Below are 26633 nucleotides of genomic sequence, written 5' to 3' on the forward strand. Positions count from 1 at the left end.
AATGCGGGCGGGCAGAAATCGCCCGCACAAAATGACAACTCAATTCTCCGGGACTACTCATCACTTAATTTGGTGCACCAAAGTCCAGTAGATGAAAAATGGCGAACTCAAGGTATGCATTGGAAAATTCCAAAGATATCAGTCCTACTAAAAGAACACAGATTTGAGTACGTCAAGTCCTTCGAGCAGCCGGATGTGCTGCTCCCCAATACGTGGATTGTGGTCCGCATTGATGGACGAGGATTTCACAAGTGAGTTTCCATCTCTCTTTCCTTGTGGTGATGTCCTATGCATGGGAAATCTTCATGCAAGAAGCAAAAAAGGCATCTATATATCCGTCTGTCTATGCATATCTTTCACTAAGATATGATGATATGACTGCTGTTCTGGTCCAACAATGCATTTATCTCTGTATTCGGAGACTAACCTATATAGACTCTCTGATCACTACGCTTTCACGAAACCAAATGACCGCCGGGCACTAGATCTGATGAATGCCGCGGCAGTTGAGGTTATGAAAGAGCTTCCGGACCTATGCATCGCATATGGAGTCAGTGATGAATACAGGTGTGTTCAGCTCGTTTCATCGCTATCCTCCAATTACTGACAGTATTCCCTCAGTTTTGTCTTCCACCCCAACTGCCAACTTTTCGAGCGGCGCAATGGGTGAGTATCCCCTCTTTCCCTCTATCGCCTGCGGTGTAATTCGCAAGAACGGCCATTGACAGGACATCTTCCATCCAGAAAACTAGTGACCACCATCGTCTCTACGTTCACAGCACACTACATTTACAAGTGGAGCGAATACTTCCCTGATAGACCTCTCTTGCCACCACATCTGCCATCTTTTGATGGGCGTGCGGTCATCTACCCTAATAACCGAATTCTCCGTGACTATATGAGCTGGAGACAAGTTGATTGTAAGTGACTGTTCCATGGCAATATGGCCTCGCAATGTCTCTGGTTTCGAATCACATCCGGCTAACCCAAGATGACTAGGTCATATCAATAACCTCTACAACACTACCTTCTGGACGATGGTTCTGCAAGGGGGAATGAGCAACACAGATGCCGAGCAAGAGTTAAAGGTAGGCTATTACTCTTCCAATTCGAAGTACAGGCAATTGACTTGATATAAGGGTACTGTGTCTGCAGACAAGAATGAGATTCTCTTCAAGCGGTTTGGAATCAACTACAATAATGAGCTGGAGATCTATAAAAAGGGCACTGTTCTTTATCGCCAGGTATGCGCCAATTTATATGACGTTTTTCGTTCTGTTTCAGCCCGTTCTAACCTTTATCTCAACAGTACGAGCTGGAGGAACCTAAACCTACAAAATCGTCTACAGACGAAGAATCACCGGTGAGCGAGTCTAAGCAGTCGAGGTCACAGCAAGACAAGATCCGGAAACTGCGCCGAAAAGCACGGGTCGTTATTGACCATGTCGATATCATCAAAGATGAGTTCTGGGAGAAAAGACCGTGGATTCTATCAGGCAATCCTGGAAAATTACCAGCCTAGCTTACCTCCAACACAAAAACAAAAGATTTATGTTGTACATTTATGGTTTCAATGGTCATAATTCGCCAAACAAAAAGGGTATCTTGATTTCTATATGGCGTAACAGAAAACCGGTATATGCAGAATTTTATACATGGTCCTGACATGCATGAGAAGCGCTCCAATATCAAAATGGTTACAACAAAATGGAGACATCAGGCTTTGGCCTCCTTCTTATCCTTCCTCTCCTTTTTAGACTTCTTTTTCGGGTCTTCGTCACCTCCTATGCTCTTGGCCTTCTTGCTCTCCTTCTTCTCCTTTTTCGCCGCCTCCTTTAACCGCGCAACAGCCTCATCCGTCTCGGTCATCTCCGCCGCAGTCTGATCAGACTCCAAATCCATCGACGTAGGCGTCGGATAATCCTCCTCAGAAGCAGTCTTCTTCTTCTCCTTCAAAGCCTTCTTCGCAAGCTTCCCAGCAATCTTCTTCTCCTTCCTCTCAGCCTTCGCAGCCCTCTTCACCCGCCTCGCCTCCTTCCTCTCGGCCTTCTCCACCTTCCGCGCCGCCTTAGCCAATTTCCTAGCCTTGCGATCACCCTCATCCCCATCCTCCCGCTTCCGCTTCGACTTGGACTTAGAAGTAGACGTCCCGCTCTCGTCTTCCTTCTTGTCTGTCCCTTCAAGCGTACCAGCCAATCCCTCCCCCCCTCACGAAATGCCGGTATAGCTCGCTCGTCAGAGCGTTGTTCTCGCGCGCGGAGTTCGCCTCGAAACTGTCGTCCCCGACGCCCTTCAGCGCATCTTCGAACCCGCGTAGCCACCACTGGTTCGTCGGGTCTTTGGTTGTCTTCTTGCCCACGCCGTGGTTGTTGGCTTTGCGCGATACAAGGAGCGGTCGGGTTAGGCCTAGTCCGCTGTGTGCGCCCGGTCGTTTGTTTGGGTTCAGTGGGTTGCCCGGGCCGGACCAGCCGTGCTTGATTAGGTAGGCTTGGGCGTCCATTTGTGTGTGTTTGCCCTCGGAGATGTTGTGTTTCCGTGGGCAAGAGGGTTTGGTTTTTTTGGATCGTGGGTGTTTCGGTTGGGAACTTGGTATTTTGATATCTATTTTGTGGAATCGGGGAGGGAGTTTGAGGGAGTTGGTCCCTTGCAGAAGAAGTTTCGATACGGAAAAAAATGTTGGAGATAAGATTTCACGGGAGCCCCAGGGCCCTGGAGCTTAGTAACCCGGCTCTTTTGTCCAGGTACTTAAAAGGTTCCAAGGTTGTTTTTGTTCATTCTATAGAGCTTTCGATTCATTTTTTATATTATTGGCGTTCTAGAGGGGTGGAATTTACACAATATAAATTAGGTTTAATTGGTGATATCCAGAAATGGATGTGGTTCGAATTCAAGATTCATACCCTAACAGGGGTAGTCCAGAATATATTTCCAACCTACATTGAACTGATACTACCAATTTCAATGTTGACAACAACCAACTTATGTATTTTGCTACAATTCGAATAATATGTAACGACATAACCTCATATGATTCAAGTGCAGGACTATCTATTTTTACCACCCAAACACCCAATGATACAGAACAGACAACAGATGCATTCACCCGCAGTACAGACTAGTATGGCTTGAACCTATCCTTCTTCTTCTCCTTCGGGCGAGCCTTTGCAGACCCAGACCCAGACTGAGACTGGACCGGGGCCTCACTCTCCTCAGCAGGCCTCCATGCTCGCACAAAGCCATCCTCACCACAAGTGAAAACTGATTGACTCTGATCGAGGAGATAGTTGTATTAGCGAGGGTTATAAAGAACGACAGCCAAAAACAGCAAGCAGATATAACATGTAACAAGAACTATTCCTGAAAAACGTACCTGTTCATCCAAACACACCGAGCGCACAACCTCCTCGCAATGAGCACGGGCAAGCGCCATAGATTATCCCGGTCTAGCTTCCACGACGGACTAGAAACAAGTGGGACAAGATCGAGACGGTTGTCACTGCAAGACATGAGTTAGCAAACACCCACGAGCCCACGAAAACCCAGCAAAAACATAAGCACAACAGCAACGTGTGCATGCTCTATTCTTCCCACAAACACACAAACACAAAAAAGACAAGAAACATACATCTTATTCCCAGCGGCGATATACGGCCCCTGCGCACCGACACACAACTGCGCAACATACTCGCAGCCTAGTGGCTCTCGCACGTCACCGAAATGCACGGGCTCGGGCTCCTGTGAGGCATCGTCCGGGTCTGTGGCCGGGTACACGGAGAAGTGTTCGTCGTGGCTGAGGGCGAAGATGGTGCGCTCCGATAGGAACCCGGCATGATGTACGGAGCCGTGGTTGATCACTTGCACCAGGGCTTCGTCTTCGTCTGTTACGGTTGTATCGTAGATGTTGACTAGTCCGTCCGTGCTGCCGGAGAGTAAGATGTTGCTGCGCGTCGGGTGATATTGGAGCTGTGTACCACCGGTAACAGGCAAGGTGCCGATGTATGGTTAGTCTGGTGCTGCATGTATTGGATTGGAGGGATTGTTGGGTTCTTAGAATGGAGGTGCACTTACCTCGGTGATATCGTCGTTGTGGCTCTCTACGTATTGGAGGCGGAATTCCTGGGGGGATCGGATGTCCCTGTTTGTTGGTTAGTGGGACTGGGTTTGATAATAGAGTACAGTTGTTCTTGTCTTAGGGTTGGAAAGACATATCGAATCGATATAATGATCGAATGATCATTCCGAGCCCAGTATTGAAATCGAAACTAAATACGATGAAACCTACCAGAATGCAACAACCGCCTGCGAAGAGACAAGCTCCGTTCCGGCAACAATAGTGTTTGTCTCCGGGTTACAAGCCACAGACAGAACAGGCGAATTCTTCGCTAGACGCATAGACAACGTATTAGCAGATCTGCATTTGACAACCTTGAAAGAAAAAACAAAACCGAAGCCAAGACCATCATTGAATCCAAGCGCCGATAAATTCCCCGAAAACCAGTAACCGGCCAGCGGAAATGCAGCAAAACACAAAATGCACAAATGCACATGTCCAGCAAGTTCCCGACGACAACCCAAACAGGCAATAGACACATCAAACCAAAAAGAAAATAATAAAAAAAAGCTTAACCAAAACAAACTCACCCGTTTCCATCTCCACAACCGGACTCCCATTCCCAGCCCGGACATCCCACACCTTCACCTTCCCATCACGACCACCCGTAGCCAAGAGGTGCGACTCGCCCAGAGTGAAGCTTCGCAGCGCAGTGACACCCTTGTGCGTAGCGGGCGAGACCACAGACGCGCGATCGAGATCGGCGGCGTCAAACACGCGCAGCGAATCATCTGATGAGATGGCGGCGAATGTCCCCGGTGCTGAGGGGACGATCGAGTAGATGTAATTATCTGCCGGCAGGGACAGAGTCGATGAGGCCACTGCTTTGAGGGTGTGCATTGTGGAATTGAGCTAAGCCCGTTTTGCTGGAATTTTCCTGGATTTGATATAGAGATATTGATCTCTGGGGCGCTGTGGCTGTGGCTGATGTGAGGGGTGGATTAGTCTGAATTGATTAATTATGTATCGTACGGAGTACTCCGTATGATAATTGGGTTTTACGTATTGTAGCAATAGCAATTTAGTCAATTCAAATGTTCCAGGGCCTTTGGATGAGTTTCGGGATGGGAAATTTTCCTACGTGGGGCTCCCGGGGTACATCAATGTATGGGGTTCTGTAGCCTGGTGTAGGCTTGTCTACTCAACCTGTATATAATATATGACAGAATTTCGATATAAAATGTCAAATTGGAAAGGAGTTTTCATTTCCCAAGAATCAGGGGCAAAAAAGAGTACAATATACAACATACGCTCGATGTTAGTACCGAACATGGATTGAATGCGCCATGCAATCTTACTAAACCCAATCCATGAGCTGTCAGTACCTACAACATACAACATAGGTACAACATAGGTAAGTACAAAATTAGTACCCTGGGCCTGCGACGATCAATATCTCTTAATGACCAGTCGGACTAGAAAGATCAGCGCGGCAAACCCCGGTAAAATGTTCATATTATTGTACAGAGTATGTGTCATGTAAGGAGACCAATTCGGGGTTTGCCCGACGCCATCTTTTCTTTGTACCCTATAAGAAGGCTAGATTGGAGTCCCCCATTGAATATGTTTTTCAATCAGCGCCCGAGCCGGGATGGAACCAGTGTCCTGGGAAGCCAAGTACCCCGGGGAAATACCCTCATTATTGGGGATGTTGACACGTATAATGCATGATACATGTATATATGTAAGGTATAATTATACATAAGTATACATGGATACAACATTGTAGATTAAAAAAAGAGAGAAAGTACATGTGCTAATGACCCAGTGTGATGGTCTTAGGGTCATTCTTACATATCACAAATGGGATCCGGGTAAGGAAAAATGATTACCAGGGCCAAGGTGCAGCTAATATGCAGCTAAGGTGTTGGACCAGTTGATTCGTTCAAATGTCGCACCCATGGGACCCAGGGCTTTGGGTTACGGTGAGGGGATTCATCAGGACAAATTGGAAGGTCTTTTTCTCTTTTAAAAAAGAAATGCAGACTCTGTGTGACTGAAGTATACATTCCGTTCCCCATATAGATAATACCTACATATATACGGAGTACTTAAGACAACACGCTCTTACCTTCTATTGTAACTTTCCAAAAGTACCCGAGTAAGACGCCTTCTACCACTCCCTTGGGCCCCCCAAGTGGGAATCCCTGGAAATGAGAGGCCCAGACGGTCCGCATCCCGCTAGGACGTGGGTCACCTTTTTTGGTCCATGTCGATCTAGCTCGGAGGAATTCTGATTCGATTTATATATATAATAACCTTGGAAGGATTGTTAGGATTAAGGATTAAGGATATTGATATAGCTGGGGTTTACATAACTATGTAGGGACAATATAATATGTATAATGTATAATATATAATATACAATATACAATATATTCATTCTGGGATAGAATCAACCTTGGAAATATTCCCAACCTCAGTCCCGGTAGCGCGGGTCGTACTTTTCCTTTTTCCCACTGTACTCCGTACTTCTGCATCGAATTCTGCACCTTCGTTCTAATAATTTCCCCTTCTCTCATCCTTGTGCCATTTCATTCTTTAGTACCCCCGTACCCCGCGTGGGAACAGCTTCACGACCTTAACTCCTTCTTTCACTTTCGAGAAGAGAAGAGGATATTGAACTGCTGAATTTCCTGGCTCAAATCCCTGAGCTTCACCCGACCGTGCAATCCCTGTGGTCTCCTTTAACCCGCACTTGCTCGTGTGCTTTCGCTGCCTCGCAGCTGACTTGATCCTTTCGTGTTTTCCTATGACTGGCATGATCGATCGATTCACAACCGCCTTCGATATCTTGCGCGATCATTGATTGATCGCCGATATCAATCACCATGTCTTACCGAGAGTCTTCTGGTTCCTTTCCCGCACCTGACCGCACATCGCTGCCGAAGATATTTACGAACGGGGATTCCAGGCTGCGACACCTGCCTCCCATAAATTCTCCACCTCCGCCCCAAACGATACAAGTCCGAGTCAACCCCAGGGAGCGATGCCGGCCATTCCAGATACTACTCGCACTCCGTGGCGGCGAGTGATCGGACCCGATCACGACAACCGTCTTCCGCGATGGACTTGTACACCCTGATCGACAGAGATCCGGTTGATAAAGACCCTCGCAGGAACGCTCGCTTCACCAGCAATGGATCGGTGGCCACACAAGCATCCCACGCCTCGAACGCATCTCAAATATCGCGATCTTCTCCCATCATAATCTCCGACCGCAAGTATGTCACCTCATACCCAATTGTGTGAATTCAATGACTGACTTCTATCCTAACAGGATACCCGAGAAATACCCGAATCACAAAGAGAACGGCCGGATGTACCATGGCTACCGGAAAGGAATCTACCCGCTCCCGTGCGACGAGGAAGAACAGGATCGTCTCGACATATTCCACAAACTGTTCACGGTTGCACGGGCCGAGGATGGATTGATCTATGCACCACATCCCCCAGGGTCCAGAATTCTCGACTTGGGCTGTGGAACGGGCATATGGAGCATCGAAGTTGCGAACAAGTTCCCGGATTCCTTCGTGGTCGGTGTTGACCTTGCACCAATACAACCGACCAATACCCCAAAGAACTGCGATTTCTATGCCCCGTTCGACTTCGAAGCGCCTTGGACCATGGGAGAGGATTCCTGGGATATCATCCATATGCAGATGGGATGTGGCAGTGTCGCAAGTTGGCCCAGTCTCTACCGGCGAGTCTTCCAGCATCTCAAGCCGGGCGGCTGGTTTGAGCAGGTCGAAATTGATTTCCGACCCCGCGTTGAGGACAAAGATGGCGAACCGGGACGTGCTATGGCTAACTGGTACTCGACCTTAAAGCACGCAACTGAAGCTACCATGCGGCCCCTGGCCCACAGCTCGAACGAGACGATCCGGAATTTGCAAGAAGCGGGCTTCACCGAGATTGACCACCAGATTGTGGGATTGCCTATGAATCCATGGCATCCCGATTCCCACGAGCAGAAGGTGGCGCGTTGGTACAATTTGGCTATCTCCGAGAGTGTCCAGCCAATGTGTTTGGCTCCTTTCAGTCGGGTGCTTTCTTGGACCAGGGAGCAGATTGACCGCATTGCATTCGACGTCAAACAGGAAGCTTTCGACAAGCGGATCAAAACGTACAACCTTCTGCACATTTATCAAGCGCGAAAACCCGTCGAGGAATAAGCTGGTGAATTCTTCCACCCATATAGCAGTATCTGCAGATTTGGGTGGAGCATAACAGTCGACCACAGGACAGCCAGCTCCTTCAACTCGAAGGAAATCTCGACAGTCCTAGCTTCATCGCCCGAAAAATATACCGGCTTGGTTATCAGATTCAAGATAGACCCGGTCGCCACTCACAGACTTTGGCTGGCCCAGAGTGTGCACTAGCCACATTATGTTGAATGTGCTTGTGCAAGTGGCCGCAACTAGATGTTCGCTCCAAAGCCAACAGCTTCACAGCACAGCTTTATGATTTTTGTTTTCTGCGTCCGGGTCTGTTTGAGAACCGAGGTATTATCTCTGGGAAAATGTTGGCCTTATAGGTCCCAACCCCGACAGCCCACAGGACTATGGATGTTTAATCGATTTAAGAAGGTTTGGGGGATTGACGGTTGACACGATGTGTATGTGATTCTTTCTTTGTATGCACCCACGGCCCTCTTGGGTCATGACTTTTCTTATCTTTCTACTCTATTCTATCCTTTATTATTTCTTTGTTTCTCTTTGCATGCTGGACTTTGCATCTCTTGGCGTTTTTGGCTTTTAGCCATCCATTTCGAATCTTTTCGGCTTGTGATATATACCCAGATTACCTTCCTTTGGTTTCTGGCACCTCCATTTGCTATCTCAATGACGGGTAAATATGTTTTGGAATCAACTGTTGCTCTTTGTATTCTTATCTTTCATATATATATATTGGATAGTGATGGTCTATTGGTCCCCTGCATTCCTTTTAAAGTGTCTGGAGGACTGCGCCAGCATGTCCATTTTGACATTATAATCGCTGTTGGTTTCGTTACGATGGCAGGTTCTATTAGCTCTTGCGATCCCTACCATCGATACTTGTCTATAAAGAGCTTGGCACTTGGAAAGATATATATTTGAGTATAGTAGCACCTGAATCATTCTTGGCTGCAGTAGAAATCAAAACAGCCAGAAGCTTTTCCTCCCAACGCCGGATTGCAGACCAACCAACCTCCCTAGAAACGAACGCCAGTATGCAAAATATGCTAGTCCAGCCCTCCAACAACGGAGACGGAGTCAGAAAATGGAAAGTCACGCACACGCAAAAGAAGACCAGCCAACTATCGCCGCCGACTCCTGTTCGTACCCCGGGAAGTCCCATTAGCAGCAGGCTTCTCCGCATCCCCATTGGCACCCTCCCTGCCAGCCCCCGGCGTCCTCCGCCGCATAGTCCCGGGCCCAACAGCAACAACATCCTCACCGGAATCACTATCCTCAATATCCATCAAGACAGGCATAGCAAACGGCTCAATGCCATCAGCATCCCCATCCCCCTTAACCAAGTCAAGCGTCACAGCATCCGGCTCCTCATCCTCCTGATCCAGCCGGCGCTGATGCACCTGCTCGGCAGGGTGAACATCAAACTCATCCTCCGCCTCCATGTATTCCACATTCTCCTCGACCTCGCCGAAATCCGGCGCCAGCGCCGACCATTTCTGCGGCGACACGATCGACCACGTGTATATGCATCCGGTCTCCAGTCCGCACGCAACAACCATCGGTCTGCTCGGATGCCACTCCACAACGCCGAGTTCCTCCCGCGGCCCCTCCAGGATCTTGACCAGTGACCCGTGGCTGCGTTCCCACACGTAGATATCCGGGTTCATGAATGTCGTTGCGGTGACGAACTCGCCGGTCGAGGAGAATGTGACGTGGTTCCAGCTGAGTCGGTTGACTACGTCTTGGAACTTGTGCTCCACGTGTAGTTTTATCGCGGATGGTTCCAGGTCGATTCCCAGCTGTGATAGGTCTGGCATTAGCACTGTGCGGATTACGCGGTCTGAGCTGTTGACTAGGAGGTCGCGGCCGTTGCTAGCTAGTCGGAGGAGGATGACGACTCCGTTGCAGAGGCGCATTGAGTGGATTGTCGTGCAGGTTTGGGTTTCGATTATGTTGATCCAGCCTTTCGAGGTGCCGGCGATTATGTGGTTGCCGAAGGCTGTGAAGATGGTTACGCAGGTTGAGTGTTTCGCGTCTTGTGCGGCTTGTTTCGCTGCTACGGCTGGGTCGACTTCTTCGCCGTTTGGGGCTTGGGGTCGGAGCGGGGCGGAGGGGAGGATTCGTTTGATTGGTTTTGTGCTGGAGACGTCGACCAGTACGGGTTGGTCTTCGAAGAGGGATGCGACGAATAGGAGGCTGGAGAACAGAAGCGGTTAGTTGGTATGGATTGACGCATAGTGAGGGGATGGTGGTAGCTGTACTGGTTGAATGGGTGTAACTCGGCGATATATACTGGCGCCTCGAATCGGACTGTGCGGATTCGTGAGCCGTCTTTCAGATCCCAGAGGATGCATTTCCAGTCTTGGGACGAGGTGAGGAGGTAGCGGCCATCGCGGGACCAGCTGGGTATGGAGTCAGCATTTGGCCTTCAATGTAGATCGGCGCTTGTTGAATCCGGGGAAACCGTACCTCAGAGACTGGATCTGTCGCGTGTGGCCTTGCAGCTTGCGCGCAACGCCATTGGTTTCAATGTCGAAGATTACCACTGTGCCGTCCACCTAGAGAATGTCTTAGTATTCGGCCCCGTTTCCTGGACATGCCTTTTTGGTACTGGGGTTCACGAACTCGTCCGGAGGCAAGGTAGTCGCCTTTATGGTTGAAGCTCAAGCATGTCGCATGGCCGCTGCCTATGGCGTGTTGACCAGGTCAGCAGTGTTTATTGTTGACAACAATGCAAGCGTTCGTATCACATACTCAGTTTCTCAGTCAAAGTATCCGGGTATTCCTGCGCCAGGACAAATGGATCGACGAGTGAGAGATTCATTGCGCTAGGTGCATGTAGATCGAGGTGTGACTGTGAATTCAAAGTGAATCCTCGGCCGCTTACATAGGCCAGGATAATAAGAGGTGTTCAAGCATTCAGTGTGGACTCTGGAATATAGTGAAACACGTGAGGTAGCTTCTCATTAATGATAATAATCGTCGATCCTTCTGCCGGTGTCGATATCCTTACAATCTTGGGGCGGTGACAACAGCCCATTTAAAACAAACCCAAGTTGATGCCTCATATTGATGCCTGTGACATTCACCGCTTTCATTTCCCATAGTAAAAGGTACATTCAATCTGCCGTTGCCTGCACTTTGGGGAAGGTATCCACAGTTCTGCCAAAGCGGTGAGGTACCGTTTAGACGGCAGACATCGTGCAGGGAAAACTCAAGCCCCATCACAGTGAGGCAACCTCAGAACATCACCCTTTCATCTCCCCGACACGCCATCCACCCACCGCCTCCAGAACCCAGGAGGATCGCGCTTTCCATCGCGATACTTCTTCGAGATACCGCGAAGACGATCTTCTTTGCCGCGCTCCTTTTCCCCTTCTTTTCTGCTCCGTGACGTTCGGGACCTGTAGGTCGCCGGCGCCCTCGTGGCAAGGGCTGCCCAAGGCCTCAGCCGGCCAGCTGCTTCCACACCACCTTCTTTTCATCGTCGCTACGTGTAAATCTGAATTCTAGCTTACGAGCGAGTCTTTCACTTCGTTTTTTTTTCGCGACATTTACGAGCCAGCCTTCGTCGCTTTTACCGGTTTTACTACACGTCTACGTGACCGGTCATCTCCGCCTTTTTTTCATCAATCTTTTTTCGTCACCACACCTTCGCCATCATGTCTAACGTGTTTTTCCCATATTCCAAGGCGCCTTTGCGCACCATCAAGGAAATTCAGTTCGGTCTCTTTGCCCCCGAAGAGATCAAGCGCATGAGTGTGGTCCACATTGAATATCCTGAAACACTGGTGAGTAACTCTTGATTCATTTTTTTTTCGCCAGCGGACGTTTTTTTTGGGACGATCTTCCGCTTTTTTGATGCGCCAGGAAGACTTGATTGCTGAGTGACCAATAGGATGATCAACGTCAACGACCTCGGACTAAGGGTATCAACGACCCTCGCCTGGGTACGATCGACCGTCAATACAACTGCGAGACTTGCGAAGAGGGTCCGAAGGAATGCCCTGGACACTTTGGTCACATTGAGCTCGCGTCTCCAGTGTTCCATATTGGTGCGTAACAGATTTGCCTCGGTTTCCTCCTTCTATCTTTCCTGCTCATGCTAACTTTTGGCCCCATTCTAGGTTTTTTGACTAAAATCAAGAAGCTGTTGGAGACAGTTTGCCACAACTGTGGAAAGATCAAGGCCAACACGGTTAGTCATCCCTACTGGGATGGCAAATCTTGACTGGTTCACTTCGCTAACGTCAATATCAGGCCGATTCCAAGTTTACAGAAGCCCTCCGTTTCCGTGACCCCAAGCGACGATTTGACGCTATCTGGCGACTCTCCAAGGATGTGCTGGTATGCGAAGCCGACGCACCCGCCGATGATGAGGAATTTTCGAAAGAATCCCAGAAGGGCCGCTCCCATGGTGGCTGTGGTAACGCCCAGCCCACCGTTCGGAAGGAAGGCATCTGTTTGGTTGGAACCTGGAAGCCCAGCAAGGCTATGATGGAGGATGAGATGGCTCAACCGGAGAAGAAAGTCATTACGCCGACAATGGCCTTGAACATCTTCCGAAACATCTCTGTGGAAGATGTCCGCATTATGGGTCTCAGCAATGACTACGCTCGTCCCGAGTGGATGATTCTTACTGTCTTGCCCGTTCCTCCCCCGACCGTCCGTCCTAGCGTTGTGATGGGAACCACAAGTGGCGCTCGCGGTGAGGATGATCTGACTTACAAGCTCGCGGAAATTGTCCGTGCGAACCAAAATGTTCAGCGCTGTGAGCAGGAGGGAGCTCCGGAGCATGTCATTCGTGAATTCGAATCTCTGCTTCAATACCACATTGCCACTTACATGGACAATGACATTGCTGGTCAGCCCACAGCGATGCAAAAGGGAAACCGCCCTGTGAAGGCTCTTCGCAGTCGTTTGAAGGGTAAAGAGGGTCGTTTGCGTCAGAACTTGATGGGAAAGCGTGTCGATTTCTCCGCTCGTACCGTTATCACAGGTGACCCCAATTTGAGACTGGACGAAGTCGGTGTTCCATACTCGACTGCTCGTATTCTCACCTACCCGGAAGTTGTGACACCCTACAATATTGAGAAGCTGCAGAGGCTGGTTGCCAATGGACCCAACATTCACCCTGGTGCCAGATATATTGTTCGTGATAACGGTGAACGCATTGATCTTCGTCACGCTAAGCGCGCTGGTGCTCAGCAACTGCTCTATGGTTGGAAGGTCGAGCGCCATCTTGACAATGGCGATTACATTCTGTTCAACCGTCAGCCGTCTTTGCACAAGGAATCCATGATGGGTCACCGCGTCCGCGTTATGCCCTTCTCCACATTCCGGATGAACTTGTCTGTTACCAGTCCTTACAACGCCGATTTCGATGGTGATGAGATGAACTTGCACGTCCCCCAGGGCGAAGAGTCGCGTGCTGAGCTCGCGGAGCTTACTTTGGTCCCGAAGAACATTGTTTCTCCGCAGCGTAACGGTCCTCTGATGGGTATTGTCCAGGATACACTCTGCGGTATCTACAAGATCTGTCGCCGTGACACCTTCCTTACCAAGGACCAAGTCATGAACCTCATGCTGTGGGTCCCTGACTGGGATGGTGCCATTCCCCCTCCCGCAATCATTAAGCCTCGCCCCCGTTGGACTGGAAAGCAGATGATCAGTATGGCTTTCCCCTCAGGCCTTAACCTTCTGCGTGTTGACAAGGACGGCTCGCCTTTGTCCGAGAAGTTCAGTCCTCTCAATGATGGAGGTCTCTTGATCCACGGTGGACAGCTGATGTATGGTATGCTTTCCAAGAAGACGGTCGGTGCCAGTGGTGGTGGTGTCATTCACACCATATTCAACGAGTACGGTCCTGATACTTGCGTCAAATTCTTCACTGGAGCCCAAACAATCGTTGGGTACTGGTTGCTGCACAACGGTTTCAGTATCGGTATCGGTGACACCATTCCCGATCAACTTACTATCAACAAGATCGAGGAGGCCGTTCGGAACCGAAAGCAGGAGGTCGAGGAGATTACGGCTAGTGCCACTGAGAACACATTGGAGGCACTTCCTGGTATGAATGTACGTGAGACATTCGAGAGCAAGGTCTCTCGTGCTCTCAACAACGCCCGTGATGAAGCTGGTGATGCCACCGAAAAGAGTCTGAAGGATCTGAACAACGCTATTCAAATGGCGCGGTCCGGTTCTAAGGGTTCAGCAATCAATATTTCGCAGATGACTGCGCTTGTGGGACAACAGTCCGTGGAAGGCAAGCGTATTCCGTTCGGCTTCAAGTATCGTACCCTTCCTCACTTCACCAAGGACGATTACTCTCCCGAGTCCCGTGGATTCGTTGAGAACTCATACCTTCGTGGCTTGACTCCTACCGAGTTCTTCTTCCACGCCATGGCTGGTCGTGAGGGTCTTATTGATACTGCTGTCAAGACTGCCGAAACTGGTTACATTCAGCGTAAGCTGGTCAAGGCCCTGGAGGAAGTCATGGTGAAATATGATGGCACTGTCCGAAACTCCCTTGGAGATATCATTCAGTTCATCTACGGAGAGGATGGTCTCGACGGTGCCCACATTGAGAACCAGCGTGTCGATCACATCAAGTGTTCCGATGCCAAGCTGTTGGAGCGATTCCGTGTTGATGTTATGGACCCCGAGCGAACCCTTGGCCCAGAAATTCTGGAGCAAGCCAATGAAATTGCCGGTGATATTGAGGTACAGAGATACTTTGATGAAGAATGGGAGGCCATTCTGAAAGACCGTGAATTCCTGCGCACTGTGGTCAAAGAGGACGAGGAGATGATGCAGCTTCCCATCAATGTTCAGCGTATCCTGGAAATGGCACGAACCACTTTCCGTATTCGCGAGGGTACAATCAGTGATTTGCACCCTGCCGAGGTCATTCCCCAAGTCCAGCAGCTGTTGGATCGCTTGGTGATCGTTCGTGGTAATGATCCCATTTCGCAGGAGGCTCAGGTTAATGCGACTTTGCTGTTCAAAGCGCAACTGCGCAGTCGTCTCGCTTTCCGCCGCCTCGTCACAGACTATTCGCTTAACAAGCTTGCATTCCAGCATGTGTTGGGTGCTATCGAAAGTCGTTTCGCTCGTGCGGCAGCCAACCCTGGTGAAATGGTCGGCGTTCTTGCGGCCCAGTCTATTGGTGAGCCCGCGACTCAAATGACACTGAACACTTTCCACTTTGCTGGTGTGTCGTCCAAGAACGTCACGCTTGGTGTGCCACGTCTGAAGGAAATTCTCAACGTTGCCACGAACATTAAGACGCCATCCATGACTGTGTACCAGGAAGGTGTGAAGACCCACGACAAGGAGGGCGCCAAACTCCTTCGAAGTCTTGTGGAGCACACTAGTCTGCGCTCTGTGACGGAGTCGACGGAGATTTACTACGATCCCGATATCCAGTCCACTGTCATCGAGAACGATAGGGATATGGTGGAGTCATACTTCATCATTCCTGAAGATAATGCCGACGACGCGTCTCAGCAGTCGAAGTGGTTGCTCCGTATTGTTCTCAGTCGCCGCTCCCTTCTTGACAAGGGTCTCACGGTGCAGGACGTTGCCACAAGAATTAAGCAGGCTTATCCTCGCGATATTGCAGTCATCTTCAGTGATAACAACGCCGACGAGCAAGTTATCCGTATCCGTCAGGTTCAAGACTACAAGGAGGACGAAGACGAAGATATTGAGTACGACGTCACCTTGAAGAAACTTGAGCAGCACTTGCTGGACACTTTGACCCTTCGTGGTGTTCCTGGCGTTGATCGTGCTTTCATCAACGAGAAGAGCAAGGTCAGAGTCATCGAAGACGGTACGCTCCACACCAGCAAGTCCGATCCTCTTTGCAAGGAATGGGTTCTGGAAACCAGTGGATCCTCTTTGGCTGCTGTTCTTGCGATTCCGGGCGTCGACGCCTCGCGCACTTACTCCAACCAGTTTATTGAAATTTTCGAGGTGTTCGGTATTGAGGCTGCCCGCACAGCTGTGCTTCGTGAATTGACCCTCGTGCTTGCCTTTGACGGTTCTTACGTTAACCACCGTCACTTGGCTCTGCTGGTCGATGTCATGACTGTTCGTGGTTATCTGACTCCTGTTACTCGTCATGGTATCAACCGTGCCGATAATGGTGCCCTCATGCGTTGTTCGTTCGAAGAGACAGTTGAAATTCTGCTCGAGGCTGCTGCGTTCGGAGAGCTCGACGATTGCCGCGGTGTGTCCGAGAACCTGATCCTTGGACAGATGGCCCCCGCCGGCACGGGTGAGTTCGACGTCTACCTGGACCAGAGCTTGCTCAACACCGTGGTGTCCAACAATGCACGCTACGGCCTTATGGGTGCGGTCGGCGCGAAGGATGCCATCATTTCCGACGGTGCTGCCACTCAGTACGATACTGGTTCTCCCATGGCCAGCTCCCCGTACATGGCTGGTGGGGACCCCAATTCGACGTTCTCCCCTATGCACCAGATTGGCCAGGAGCCAACTGGAGGTCTCACCGAGTACCAGGCTACCGCTAGTACCTTTGGTGGATTCAGTCCCGCGGCTCGCAGCCCCGGCGGCTACTCTCCAACAAGTCCCTTCAATACTAGCCCGACATCTCCTGGATACTCTCCGTCTTCAAGCTATTCACCGACCTCTCCTGGCATCGGCATGACCAGCCCGCGCATGATGACCTCTCCTGGTTTCTCGCCTGCCAGCCCAACGTTCCAACCCACGTCTCCGGCCTACTCGCCGACGTCGCCTGCCTACGGCCAAGCGTCGCCCACCTCTCCTTCATACTCTCCAACTTCGCCTGGGTTCTCGCCGACGTCGCCTAACTATAGTCCGACTTCCCCCAGCTTTAGTCCGGCCTCGCCGGCGTTCAGTCCGACTTCGCCGAGCTACAGTCCCACCAGCCCTGCGATTGGTGGTGCTCGGCACCTGTCCCCAACATCCCCTACCTCTCCTAAGTACACACCAACTTCGCCTGGTTGGTCTCCTACGAGCCCCCAGTCATACTCGCCGACTTCTCCCAATTTCTCTGGCTCCCCGACGTCGCCTACCTCTCCAGCTTACAGCCCGACATCCCCGGCGTACAGCCCTACGTCGCCGCGCCAGTGAACATGGTATGAAGATGGCTTGCCTCTCTCAGGCTCGTGTTCTACACCTGTACCATCATCAACTTGTTCCTCAACCACTAAACAAAAATGATCTTTTCGCGCTACACATCTCGGAAATGATTGATAATTTTTTCTTTTCACGATATCGGGGATCGTCTCCCATTCATTGTATCTGTTTACTCTTTTTTTTTTTAAACCAATTAACCAACAACACGTGCGTTTGGTTTCAGCCGCCATCGTTTTCAGATTGCTTTGCTTTTCCCGGCGCACTACCCCCCATCGTGCATGCGAAGACCGCACACACTTCGATCAGAACCGAGGACACTGTCCATGGATACTGGAGATAGGAGCATGGACTTTGCTTGCCATTTGGGGAATTGCCCAAATCCTTTTTATTGCATGGAAAGCGCACCCGGGATGTATTTTGACTGCTGCTTTCCGTTTTGTACACACCCTCCAGAGGGGTCGAGTAGATTCCAACAATGTTTATGAAATTCCAAATTCTTTTTTCTGTTCCTCGTACTGGCTAGAAAAGCAAGGATGTCTATAGATTAGATTCTCACCGCTTTATACTAGATACCTAGGTAGTCTAAAGCAGTTTAGGTCATGAAGGGCTTCCGCCCTCATATCATGTACAGATTGAAGAACGTCTTGAATGAGACAGACAAGAACACTAAATTGGAACAATGTACGTAGAAATATGCCTGCACATAGAAAGCATACTATCGTATGGAGTACGCAGGTACGATAAGTATACGATGTAGTGATTGGCCCTCGGCAAAATGAAGCTCCGTCAAGCCAAGTGGCCCGTACTCTGGAACTACATCATGTCACGATTCCCAACTCTGTCGCCTTTGTGATTCACGTTGCTCTGAGAGTCGCAATGTGCTTCACACTCCTACATTACACCAGTATTTTGCAGGCATTATGAGGACGCCGCTCTCACACTTTCTATCGGCCCTGCGTAAGTCTGCCCGCACCTGCTGGACCGAAACAGAAGCTGACACCCCTTTCCAGTGCTATTGCAGACATGTGCGGCTGGGCCTGGTCAACCTCTCGCTGACCAAACAGCGTCCGGGGCTATCGAGCACGATGCAGATCACGAATTTACGTTCCAGACAGGGGAAGCAGAGCCGCGACGCATGACTCGTGAGTAGACAGCCTCCGCCTTATCGACCGACACTTGGTACTGATTGCCTTTATCGTCTGATAATAGAACGTGTTGAGAATGCCTGGGATATCCTGCGCACAATCAAGGACCCAGTCCTACAATCCGACAAGTCGAGAGGATTACTAGGGACTGCCGTCTACTATGGCCGCCAAACGGTCCGACTGCTATTCTTGAATGGCCCTTCGACCGAAAAACCCGAGCGGAAACTGAACAAACATCTTGCAGGAGCAGTGGAGGAGCTGAGAACAGCTGCAGACGAGGACCGAGACCCGGACGCGATGTTCTTGTTAGCGGAAATGAACTTCTATGGCAACTTCTCCCATCCCCGCGATTTCAAAGAGGCCTTCCGCTGGTACCATGAACTGGCATGGCTGGACGGAAACAATACAGCGCAGAACATGGTCGGGTTCATGTATGCGACGGGGATCGGTGGTGCGGTTGAACCGGACCAGGCAAAGGCCCTGATGTACCATGAGTTTGCGGCGGAAGCAGGGAACATCCGTTCAGAGATGACACTTGCGTATCGATACCACACTGGCATTGGAACACCGAAGGATTGTGACCACGCGATCCATTACTACAAGAAGGTTGCGGATAAGGCGATCGAGTACTACCGCTCAGGCCCTCCCGGTGGCAGGGCTATGGTTCGAGAATCTTATCGTTGGGCGGATGAAGAAGGTGGCGTATACGGTCCAGGAGCCAGTGTGTCGAGCTCGGGTCAAAACGCGCGGGACCCTAGTAATGCTACTCCTGAGGCTAGCGTGGAAGATATTCTGGAGTACTTGGACCTCATGTCCCGGAAGGGTGAACTGAAGGCTACATACACCCTCGGCAAGATGAATTTCGAGGGCGCCCGGGGCTTGCCGCGGAATTTCCGACGGGCTATGAGGTATTTCAAGGTCGTTACCAAGAAATATTGGAACAAGGATGGGTCCGTCAACTCGAATCCCCCTGCAGGGCTGGATAAGTTGGCGTCCAAGGCTGCAGGCCATATTGGTCTGATGTACCTTCGCGGAGAGGGGGTCGAACAACACTACCCGACTGCGCTCACATGGTTCCGGAGGGGTATTGCAAACGGGGACTCTCTGTGTCAGCATTGGATGGGTCTGATGTATCTCAAGGGCTATGGTGTTCCCCAGGATGGCTTCAAGGCATCCCACTACTTCAAAGCAGCAGCAGAGCAGGATTCCCCAGCCTCAGAATCGCGATTGGGCGCTCTATTCTTGGATCAAGGAGATGTGGCTACCGCAACACGTTACTTCGAGCTTGCCGCCCGCTGGGGGTGGATGGAGGCATACTACTACCTAGCGGAGATGGCCAACTTCGGTATTGGCAGACAGCGGCACTGTGGCGTGGCCGCCGCCTACTATAAAATGGTAGCCGAAAAAGCGGAGATCGTCCACTCAGCCTTTGTCGAGGCAAACGCCGCTTACGAATCTGGTGACAAGGAGGCTGCACTCATCCCATCGATGATGGCAGCAGAGCAGGGCTATGAGAATGCACAGGCAAATGTGGCCTATCTTCTTGATGAGCATCGCTCTGTGCTATCGCTCAGTTCTATCCTTCCATGGGCACAGAAGGCTCGGTCCTCCTTGATGCACAATGCGCGACTGGCGTTGATTTACTGGACCCGCTCTTCGAAGCAAGCCAACATCGACTCCTTGGTCAAGATGGGTGACTACTACCTGTCTGGCACGGGTACACCTGTCGACGCTGAGAAGGCCTCAACTTGTTACCATAATGCCGCTGAAGCCCACCACAGTGCACAGGGCTATTGGAATCTGGGCTGGATGCATGAGAATGGCGTGGCAGTAGATCAGGATTTCCACATGGCCAAGCGGTATTATGACCTGGCTCTTGACCTCAGCCCGGAAGCGTATCTGCCAGTGAAGCTTAGCTTGATCAAACTGCGGATTCGAGGATACTGGAATCGCATCACCAACGGAAACATTAACCCTATCCATGAGGAAGAAGGTAAGCTGCTCCCACTTACCCTGTGAAAGCAATCGTGTCTTTCTAGTTTCTTACTTACATTTATTCCTAGACTCGAAGCCCCGTCGTACCTTCAAGGAATGGATCAAGGCCTTCATCGAGAACGACGAGGAGGGCTACTACGAAGACCTTTACGAACTACAACGGGGAGACGATGATGAATATCGTGGCTTGGAATCCGAAGGCCACGAGGATGGCTACTATGAAGACCTAGACCTCGATATCGACGAGGGAATCCTGGAGGGCCTCCTCATTGTAGGATTGGCTGCTGCGCTGTTGGTTTTGGTTTACTTCCGTCAACAGCAGCAGCGCAACCGACAGAATGAGAACGCCAATGCCAATGCTAATGCTAATGCCAACGCGCAGAATGGAAACGGGAACGCCGACGACCGTGGATTATTTCCTCAGCCTGGTGATCCTGCTTTTGGGCAATGGGTGGCAGGAGGGGTTGGTCATTAAGGAGATTACAGTGTATGCATTCCAGCGTGACCTTTTGTAGATAAAATCCTTTGCTTATCGATAAGACTTGCATCTCCGCATCTCGCCCTGGCTACTCCAACTTTTTAATCTTTCTTCCTCTTTCTTCCTCTTTCTTAAATCCATCGCACGTTTGAGGTCTGTATCCGATTGATGCACCATGGACAAGCCATCTAGTAAACGTCGTCGCATCGACACAGCTACTGCTCTCTCAAAGCCGTTCAAGTCCCCGCTACGCAGACCTGCACCAACAAACACAGACGACATCCCATCTGAGTCTGTCGCACCTAGGACTCTGGCGGACACACGAGTCCCAGAGAGTGTTACCAAACCCAAGTCCAACCCAATATCAGGTCCACCAGATCAGACAACAACTCCAGTACCTCCTAAGCCAAAACGCATACTGCAGATGTTTACCCCATTCCCCCTAGAATCATGGAAAACAACCGATCCAGAGATCCTAGAAGTACAGAAACAGTACCGGGAGATCAAGTCAAAGGTCGACGCACTCATCACCGAACTCGAAATAGCAACTCAGGCCCACAACCTCGAGACCAATCCCAGATACATTGAGATACCAACTCTCATCACCAAGTGGCGGCTTGCCAGCCAGGATGCCGCCGATGAGGTATTTGTCGGTGCCAAGGAAAGGTTTAATCGTATTGGGGGCATGGCGGCTTGGAGAGAACGGTCGAAGCGTGATGCGACTCGCTGGGAGTTTGATGAGGAGAATCACGAGCGGGAGCACATTGATGAGTATGATGGAGATGTTGATAACTACGGCGCTGAGAATTCTCCTGATCGTCCACTGAAAAACAATAACGGAGAGGAGGAAAGCCAGGATGAGGTACGTATTGTGATATTATTGTGGTCTTGGGTGGAATCTGTATGCTGACATTGTTACTTAGGAGTTCACGATGGAGTTCATGCTCAAGGCTCTACATGTTGATCCTAAGTTGATTGGATATGATACCAAGGCTCAAAAATGGATCAAAAACTGATTGTCACTGCTTGACTTCTTGATCCAGTGGGGTTCTCTATGGGCTGGGGAGTATGAATGCTTTATGAATGTTATGACCGATGCGATGACTATGGACTCTACGGTTGCCCTGACTTGAGAATCTTCTCCTATGATCTCTTACAATGTTATATTTCTTAACAGGGAACAGCCTTTATAATTAACAAATCATTTCTTATCAAAATCGCATAGACCTTCCTATTACAGCCACTTAATAAAGAACTGATATCGCACCGCAGATCAACCCCGTTATCGCGAGTCTCCCCGCATTTCCTCTTTCCCTGTATGTTCCCAATTGCTGCATGTCGCGCCCTCTGAAGCATAGAGAAATAGCATGCGATCGCTGTTTCCGACACAAGCGGAAATGTGACCATGCGAAACCTTCCTGTGGCGAATGTCGTCGTAAGGGTGCTGAATGCTTGCCTGCACGGTCTCGGAAAACGGGAGATAACATCACAATCCCGCTGGAATACTTGAAACAGCTCGAGAACCGTCTCGCGGAGTTGGACCGTGTTACAGAAGCACAAACATGTGATGCTGGAGTTCAGACGGACTTTGACGACCTAGAACACGGTCGCAATCATCCAGGCAATGATACAGACTACCTGATGGTCGATCAGAATAGTAGCGGAGCAGATAATGACGGTTCTCTCATGCTTCTATCAGACTTGCAACACAGCAGCCAAAGATCACCTCAAACATCTCCATTATCTTTCTCGCCTGGCGCATTTTCTTTATTTCCGGAGACGACATTCGACGTTCCATGGGTTGACTTGGCGCCCTCATACCCTTTGACCGATGATGACTCCCCTTGGCTCAAAGAGCTCTACACAAATGTGTATTTCTCCGTGACACACCGCGAATGGCCCTTCTTGAACGAAGCAGCTTGGAAATCATGGCATGCCGAAGCAATCCTAGATGGACAGGAAGAATGGAAAGCCTTCTTTCTCCAGATGGTATATGCTATTGGTGCATCGCTTTGCAATACTTTACAGCGAGACCCCTCGCACTCCGTCCGGTCAAGGGAGTATTATGCCTCGGCCATGAGGTACTATCCATATGTTGTCGGGCATTCGTCTATGGTCTTACAAATCCAAGCTTCACTGTTCATGATACTCTATGCTATGCACTCTCCTTCTTCCGAGGATATCACAACGATCGTGTCTTCTGTGTTACCTTTTTGTACAGCTGCCATGACAGAGATCCGGAAGCACGTATCGATATGCGGCGACAATGGGTCCATGACCGAGTCTAGCGAAGTTTTGTCTGAGAACATGTTCATTACGTGCTATATGCTCAATGAAGTCATTGTCTCGGGGTGGGATCGACCAGTATCAGCTGCCTACAAGGTCGTTGACGATGATGTGAGTTCTCTCCAGATGCGTCCTAATATCTTTCGCGATCACTAATTCTCAACTTAGATGTGTGCTCTGGGAGATACCCTCCAACCAACTCTAAGTACAAACCCCGCCATAAGACATTTATTCCGATTACGCAAGATCCAAGCCAGGATCAGAAGATCGCGTGAGAACAGGGCCCGAAACCCCCTCGCCAGACATGGTAAAGGCTATAACTCCTCATTCAAGTCTGCTCTTGACAGATGGCGACAAGAGATTCCACACTATGAATCAGACAATGACCAACACGGCTTCCTCCATCCTACATGGATGCGAAAGCTGTATGTTTACAGCCTCTTGATCCTGATAGATGAGAAACGTGACTTCATCGAGATGGACGGAACAGAGGAAATTCTCGCGACGATTGCGGAAGTCTGTCTGAATTTCCGACTCTTACAGGAAGAAGGACATGTGATGTGCTATACCTGGTCTGCAGTATGTGTCAAGGCCCAGTTTCCCCCTTTCAATCGCGGTAGACTCGAGATGATATGGCGTGACTAATAATCAATTCATCGGTAGCTTGTGTTCCAATTCCGAGCAGGAATCATGATGCTTTACATTGTCTGGGCGACAACCCCCATCACTGATATCCAGGATCAGCAGCGTATTAGACAGAACACCCATCAGGCCATTGCTACATGTGCAGCTAACTTGGCTGGTTTCGTCGACCGATGGAAGGATGCAAGGCCGTATATGAATGTGTTTGAGTTCATAAGGCACAAAATCATGTGGAATGCTGGCACATTTGAAGTCAATTCTAGTGCCCCGGTATCACTGGAAGAGGCTGAATTACACTTGGAGGAGTTGAAAAAGAAGTATTTACACCGAGCTGTCTTGGGGATGATTGAAGATATGATGTATGGGAGGAGGTTACCTCAGGACTTGTTAGACGATGACTTCAAAGAGGTATTGTGAATATGAGAGATTTGTACTTATCTCAGGAGCGCTATATAATCGAGTAATGGAACGAAGATTGTATTTCTTTTTGGCGACACTAGGTCTTCATAATAAGATCAACTTGCCCGTTGACGAGCCATCCTTAGTACGAGCTGTGATAACCACGATAGTCTGAGTTAAAGCGGGACTCGACCACCTCTTCCAGGATTGATCACGGTCCGATGCGGGATAGGAAGTTGTCACAAACCAGCTATCTCCATCTATGGCCGGCTTGACCACTTGACCGTTGATATGGCATTCCATAGTCTCCAGCTGGGAGTTCTTGGGTACCACCGATCCCTGGACCCGGACCACAACCGTGCAGTCGTGAATCTCCTTCACTTGAGTCTCTACCACTAACTCAAAGATCGATCGAGAAGCCCACGGCACAAGGTCTTGACCACCCTTGATGAAATCAGAGTCAAGAGCAGGCACGAGCGGTGGCTGAACACGGCCCTTCATCGCCATCTCAAAAGCAAAGCCATACTTGAGCAGATTGTTATCATCATATGCCTTCCCAGCGAAGGTAAGATTGACCGGCATGCCCGTATCATCCATGATACCCATAGGAACAGAGATAGTAGGCACACCAAGATGGCGTATAGGTCTATTCCCATTGGAGTATTTGACGCCATTACTCCACGCAAACAGCGAAGCCGTCTCATCGCAGTCCGCATTAGCAGCCCCGATGTCGCCATTAGCCGGGAAAACCACAGCATCAAGCCCAAGCCCATCCATCCAGCCCTCAAAAGTCTCCTTGCGCGCATTCTCGAGAGCCTGGATTCCCTGCTGAATACCAGGGACGTCGAAAATAGACGCCGGCCTCCGGTGCGGGTATTCAACCATCTCATGCCACCGCAGCGCATTAGCCGCATCAGGTGCACCCTTCAGAGACCCCGGCGCAAGTGGGAAGATAGTCGTCGGATCGACTTGAGCAAGAGTGTCAAGACCCTTTTGGCCGTTGTTAATCAGGAAGTCATCCCATATATGCGCGACGAGATCGCTCCGCTCTAATGCAGACCAGCCTTCTGGTAGTCCTGCGACGGTGACGAGCTGGCCCTTGTCTGCGTTTGATTCGTAGGTTGTCACGAGTGGGAAGTCTGTTTCGATTACCTCCGCACCGCAGGACTCGAGGACTTTTCTGGCGTTTTGCCATAGCCTGATTATGGAGGGTCGGGTATTGACTTTGCTAACTGGGGATAGAGAAGAGTCATCGCCTCCGATGTACATTGACGGTACACCAACGCGCTTCCCGCGCAAGGATGTGCCATCTTGTAATTCTGAAAAGGACTGCGGTCGGAGTGTATTGATTGAAGGGAGGGTGATGAATTTCTGTTCCTGGTAGAAATCTCCTAACGGGGCTTCATCGGACACAGCCAGAACATCTAGGACATGGAACATATCTGCCATAGTCCTGGTGTGAGGCACTAGGACATCACAGGTCAAGTAGAGTGGCCAGACACCACGGAGAGGAAGAAGGCCTTTCGAGGGTGTGTATGCAACAACGGCATTATTTGATGCCGGCGAGCGACCCGAAGAAACAGTCTCGCTGCCTAGAGAAAAAGCGCAGAAGTTGGCCGCCGTTGCGACAGCCGATCCATTCGATGAACCGGAAGCATACGCTGCAGCCAGATACGCAGTATTATAGGGACTTTCAGCACGCCCATAACACCCACGTTGCATACCGCCGTATGCCATGGCGGGCATGTTCGTCCGGCCGAGAAGCACGGCGCCGGCCTCGCGGAGAAGTTGAATACAGGCAGCATCCTCGTTAGCAATGAGGGTTTCAAATGCAGGCGATCCGCTGGCAACAGTCATGCCCTTAACTTTGATACTGTCTTTTGCGAGGTAGGGGATACCCTCCAATGGACGCGGTGGCAGACCTGCTGCGCATCGGGCATCGGAAGCGGCTGCTTCGTCGAGGGCGGATGGGTTTAGGATTGGGATGGCAGCAAGCTTTAGATTGCTTGCGTCGTAGACGCTGATTCGTCGTAGGTATCGTGACACTAAGTCCACACTAGAGAGCAATCCCGAAGAAAGTGCGGATTGGAGCTCGGAGATACTGGCGTCCAGTAGCGAGAAGTCTTGGGATTGATAAGCCATGCCGATGAGGGGTATTGGCTTCTTTGAAATGCAAATGAAATGCGAGTAATATAATTCATAGAGTGAATTCCTCGAGTTATCTAGTGAGGGCCAAGTATATGACCCCGTAAAGCGGACAATAGTCCGCCTTC

The 26633-nt window shown here is 50.2% G+C and overlaps 10 protein-coding genes across 10 annotated transcripts; 6 read left to right on the forward strand and 4 right to left on the reverse strand.

Moving 5' to 3' along the window:
* Positions 1 to 98: 98 nt before the first annotated feature.
* Positions 99 to 1522, forward strand: N7519_001225 (tRNA guanylyltransferase; the record flags this gene model as incomplete). Its single annotated transcript, XM_057288003.1, has 8 exons — positions 99 to 112; positions 162 to 251; positions 436 to 567; positions 622 to 666; positions 745 to 920; positions 1000 to 1088; positions 1140 to 1244; positions 1310 to 1522. The coding sequence occupies 8 exons, from the start codon at positions 99 to 101 to the stop codon at positions 1520 to 1522; spliced, it is 864 nt and encodes a 287-aa protein (XP_057154086.1).
* A 194-nt stretch (positions 1523 to 1716) lies between these two features.
* On the reverse strand, positions 1717 to 2500 carry N7519_001226 (uncharacterized protein; the record flags this gene model as incomplete). The annotated part of the gene is given in 2 exon segments (XM_057288004.1): positions 1717 to 2199; positions 2213 to 2500. The coding sequence occupies 2 exon segments, from the start codon at positions 2498 to 2500 to the stop codon at positions 1717 to 1719; spliced, it is 771 nt and encodes a 256-aa protein (XP_057154087.1).
* Positions 2501 to 3115: 615 nt separating this feature from the next.
* On the reverse strand, positions 3116 to 4951 carry N7519_001227 (WD40 repeat domain-containing protein; the record flags this gene model as incomplete). Its single annotated transcript, XM_057288005.1, has 6 exons — positions 3116 to 3268; positions 3418 to 3496; positions 3626 to 3963; positions 4069 to 4135; positions 4283 to 4382; positions 4642 to 4951. 6 exons carry the CDS (start codon positions 4949 to 4951, stop codon positions 3116 to 3118), a joined length of 1047 nt encoding a protein of 348 aa, XP_057154088.1.
* A 2226-nt stretch (positions 4952 to 7177) lies between these two features.
* N7519_001228 (class I SAM-dependent methyltransferase) lies at positions 7178 to 8286 on the forward strand (the record flags this gene model as incomplete). Its single annotated transcript, XM_057288006.1, has 2 exons — positions 7178 to 7335; positions 7392 to 8286. The coding sequence occupies 2 exons, from the start codon at positions 7178 to 7180 to the stop codon at positions 8284 to 8286; spliced, it is 1053 nt and encodes a 350-aa protein (XP_057154089.1).
* Positions 8287 to 9410: 1124 nt separating this feature from the next.
* N7519_001229 (Set1-mediated histone H3-K4 methylation subunit Swd1) lies at positions 9411 to 11113 on the reverse strand (the record flags this gene model as incomplete). Its single annotated transcript, XM_057288007.1, has 5 exons — positions 9411 to 10485; positions 10551 to 10691; positions 10759 to 10847; positions 10915 to 10976; positions 11044 to 11113. The coding sequence occupies 5 exons, from the start codon at positions 11111 to 11113 to the stop codon at positions 9411 to 9413; spliced, it is 1437 nt and encodes a 478-aa protein (XP_057154090.1).
* Positions 11114 to 11951: 838 nt separating this feature from the next.
* Positions 11952 to 17409, forward strand: N7519_001230 (DNA-directed RNA polymerase II subunit RPB1; the record flags this gene model as incomplete). The annotated part of the gene is made up of 4 exons (XM_057288008.1): positions 11952 to 12080; positions 12188 to 12344; positions 12417 to 12487; positions 12550 to 17409. The coding sequence occupies 4 exons, from the start codon at positions 11952 to 11954 to the stop codon at positions 17407 to 17409; spliced, it is 5217 nt and encodes a 1738-aa protein (XP_057154091.1).
* Positions 17410 to 18335: 926 nt separating this feature from the next.
* On the forward strand, positions 18336 to 21030 carry N7519_001231 (ubiquitin ligase complex subunit HRD3; the record flags this gene model as incomplete). The annotated part of the gene is made up of 4 exons (XM_057288009.1): positions 18336 to 18372; positions 18426 to 18557; positions 18625 to 20553; positions 20624 to 21030. 4 exons carry the CDS (start codon positions 18336 to 18338, stop codon positions 21028 to 21030), a joined length of 2505 nt encoding a protein of 834 aa, XP_057154092.1.
* Positions 21031 to 21208: 178 nt separating this feature from the next.
* N7519_001232 (putative DNA repair protein Dds20/Mei5) lies at positions 21209 to 22049 on the forward strand (the record flags this gene model as incomplete). Its single annotated transcript, XM_057288010.1, has 2 exons — positions 21209 to 21895; positions 21957 to 22049. 2 exons carry the CDS (start codon positions 21209 to 21211, stop codon positions 22047 to 22049), a joined length of 780 nt encoding a protein of 259 aa, XP_057154093.1.
* Positions 22050 to 22368: 319 nt separating this feature from the next.
* On the forward strand, positions 22369 to 24378 carry N7519_001233 (Zn(II)2Cys6 transcription factor; the record flags this gene model as incomplete). Its single annotated transcript, XM_057288011.1, has 3 exons — positions 22369 to 23430; positions 23488 to 23898; positions 23983 to 24378. 3 exons carry the CDS (start codon positions 22369 to 22371, stop codon positions 24376 to 24378), a joined length of 1869 nt encoding a protein of 622 aa, XP_057154094.1.
* Positions 24379 to 24465: 87 nt separating this feature from the next.
* On the reverse strand, positions 24466 to 26502 carry N7519_001234 (amidase family protein; the record flags this gene model as incomplete). The annotated part of the gene is made up of 1 exon (XM_057288012.1): positions 24466 to 26502. The coding sequence occupies one exon, from the start codon at positions 26500 to 26502 to the stop codon at positions 24466 to 24468; it is 2037 nt and encodes a 678-aa protein (XP_057154095.1).
* Positions 26503 to 26633: the final 131 nt, after the last annotated feature.

The sequence above is a fragment of the Penicillium mononematosum genome, assembly GCF_028829835.1.
Source record: "Penicillium mononematosum strain IBT 11891 chromosome Unknown utg000001l:1.0-4488741.0:1.0-4491989.0, whole genome shotgun sequence".
Taxonomy (NCBI): Eukaryota; Fungi; Ascomycota; class Eurotiomycetes; order Eurotiales; family Aspergillaceae; genus Penicillium; species Penicillium mononematosum.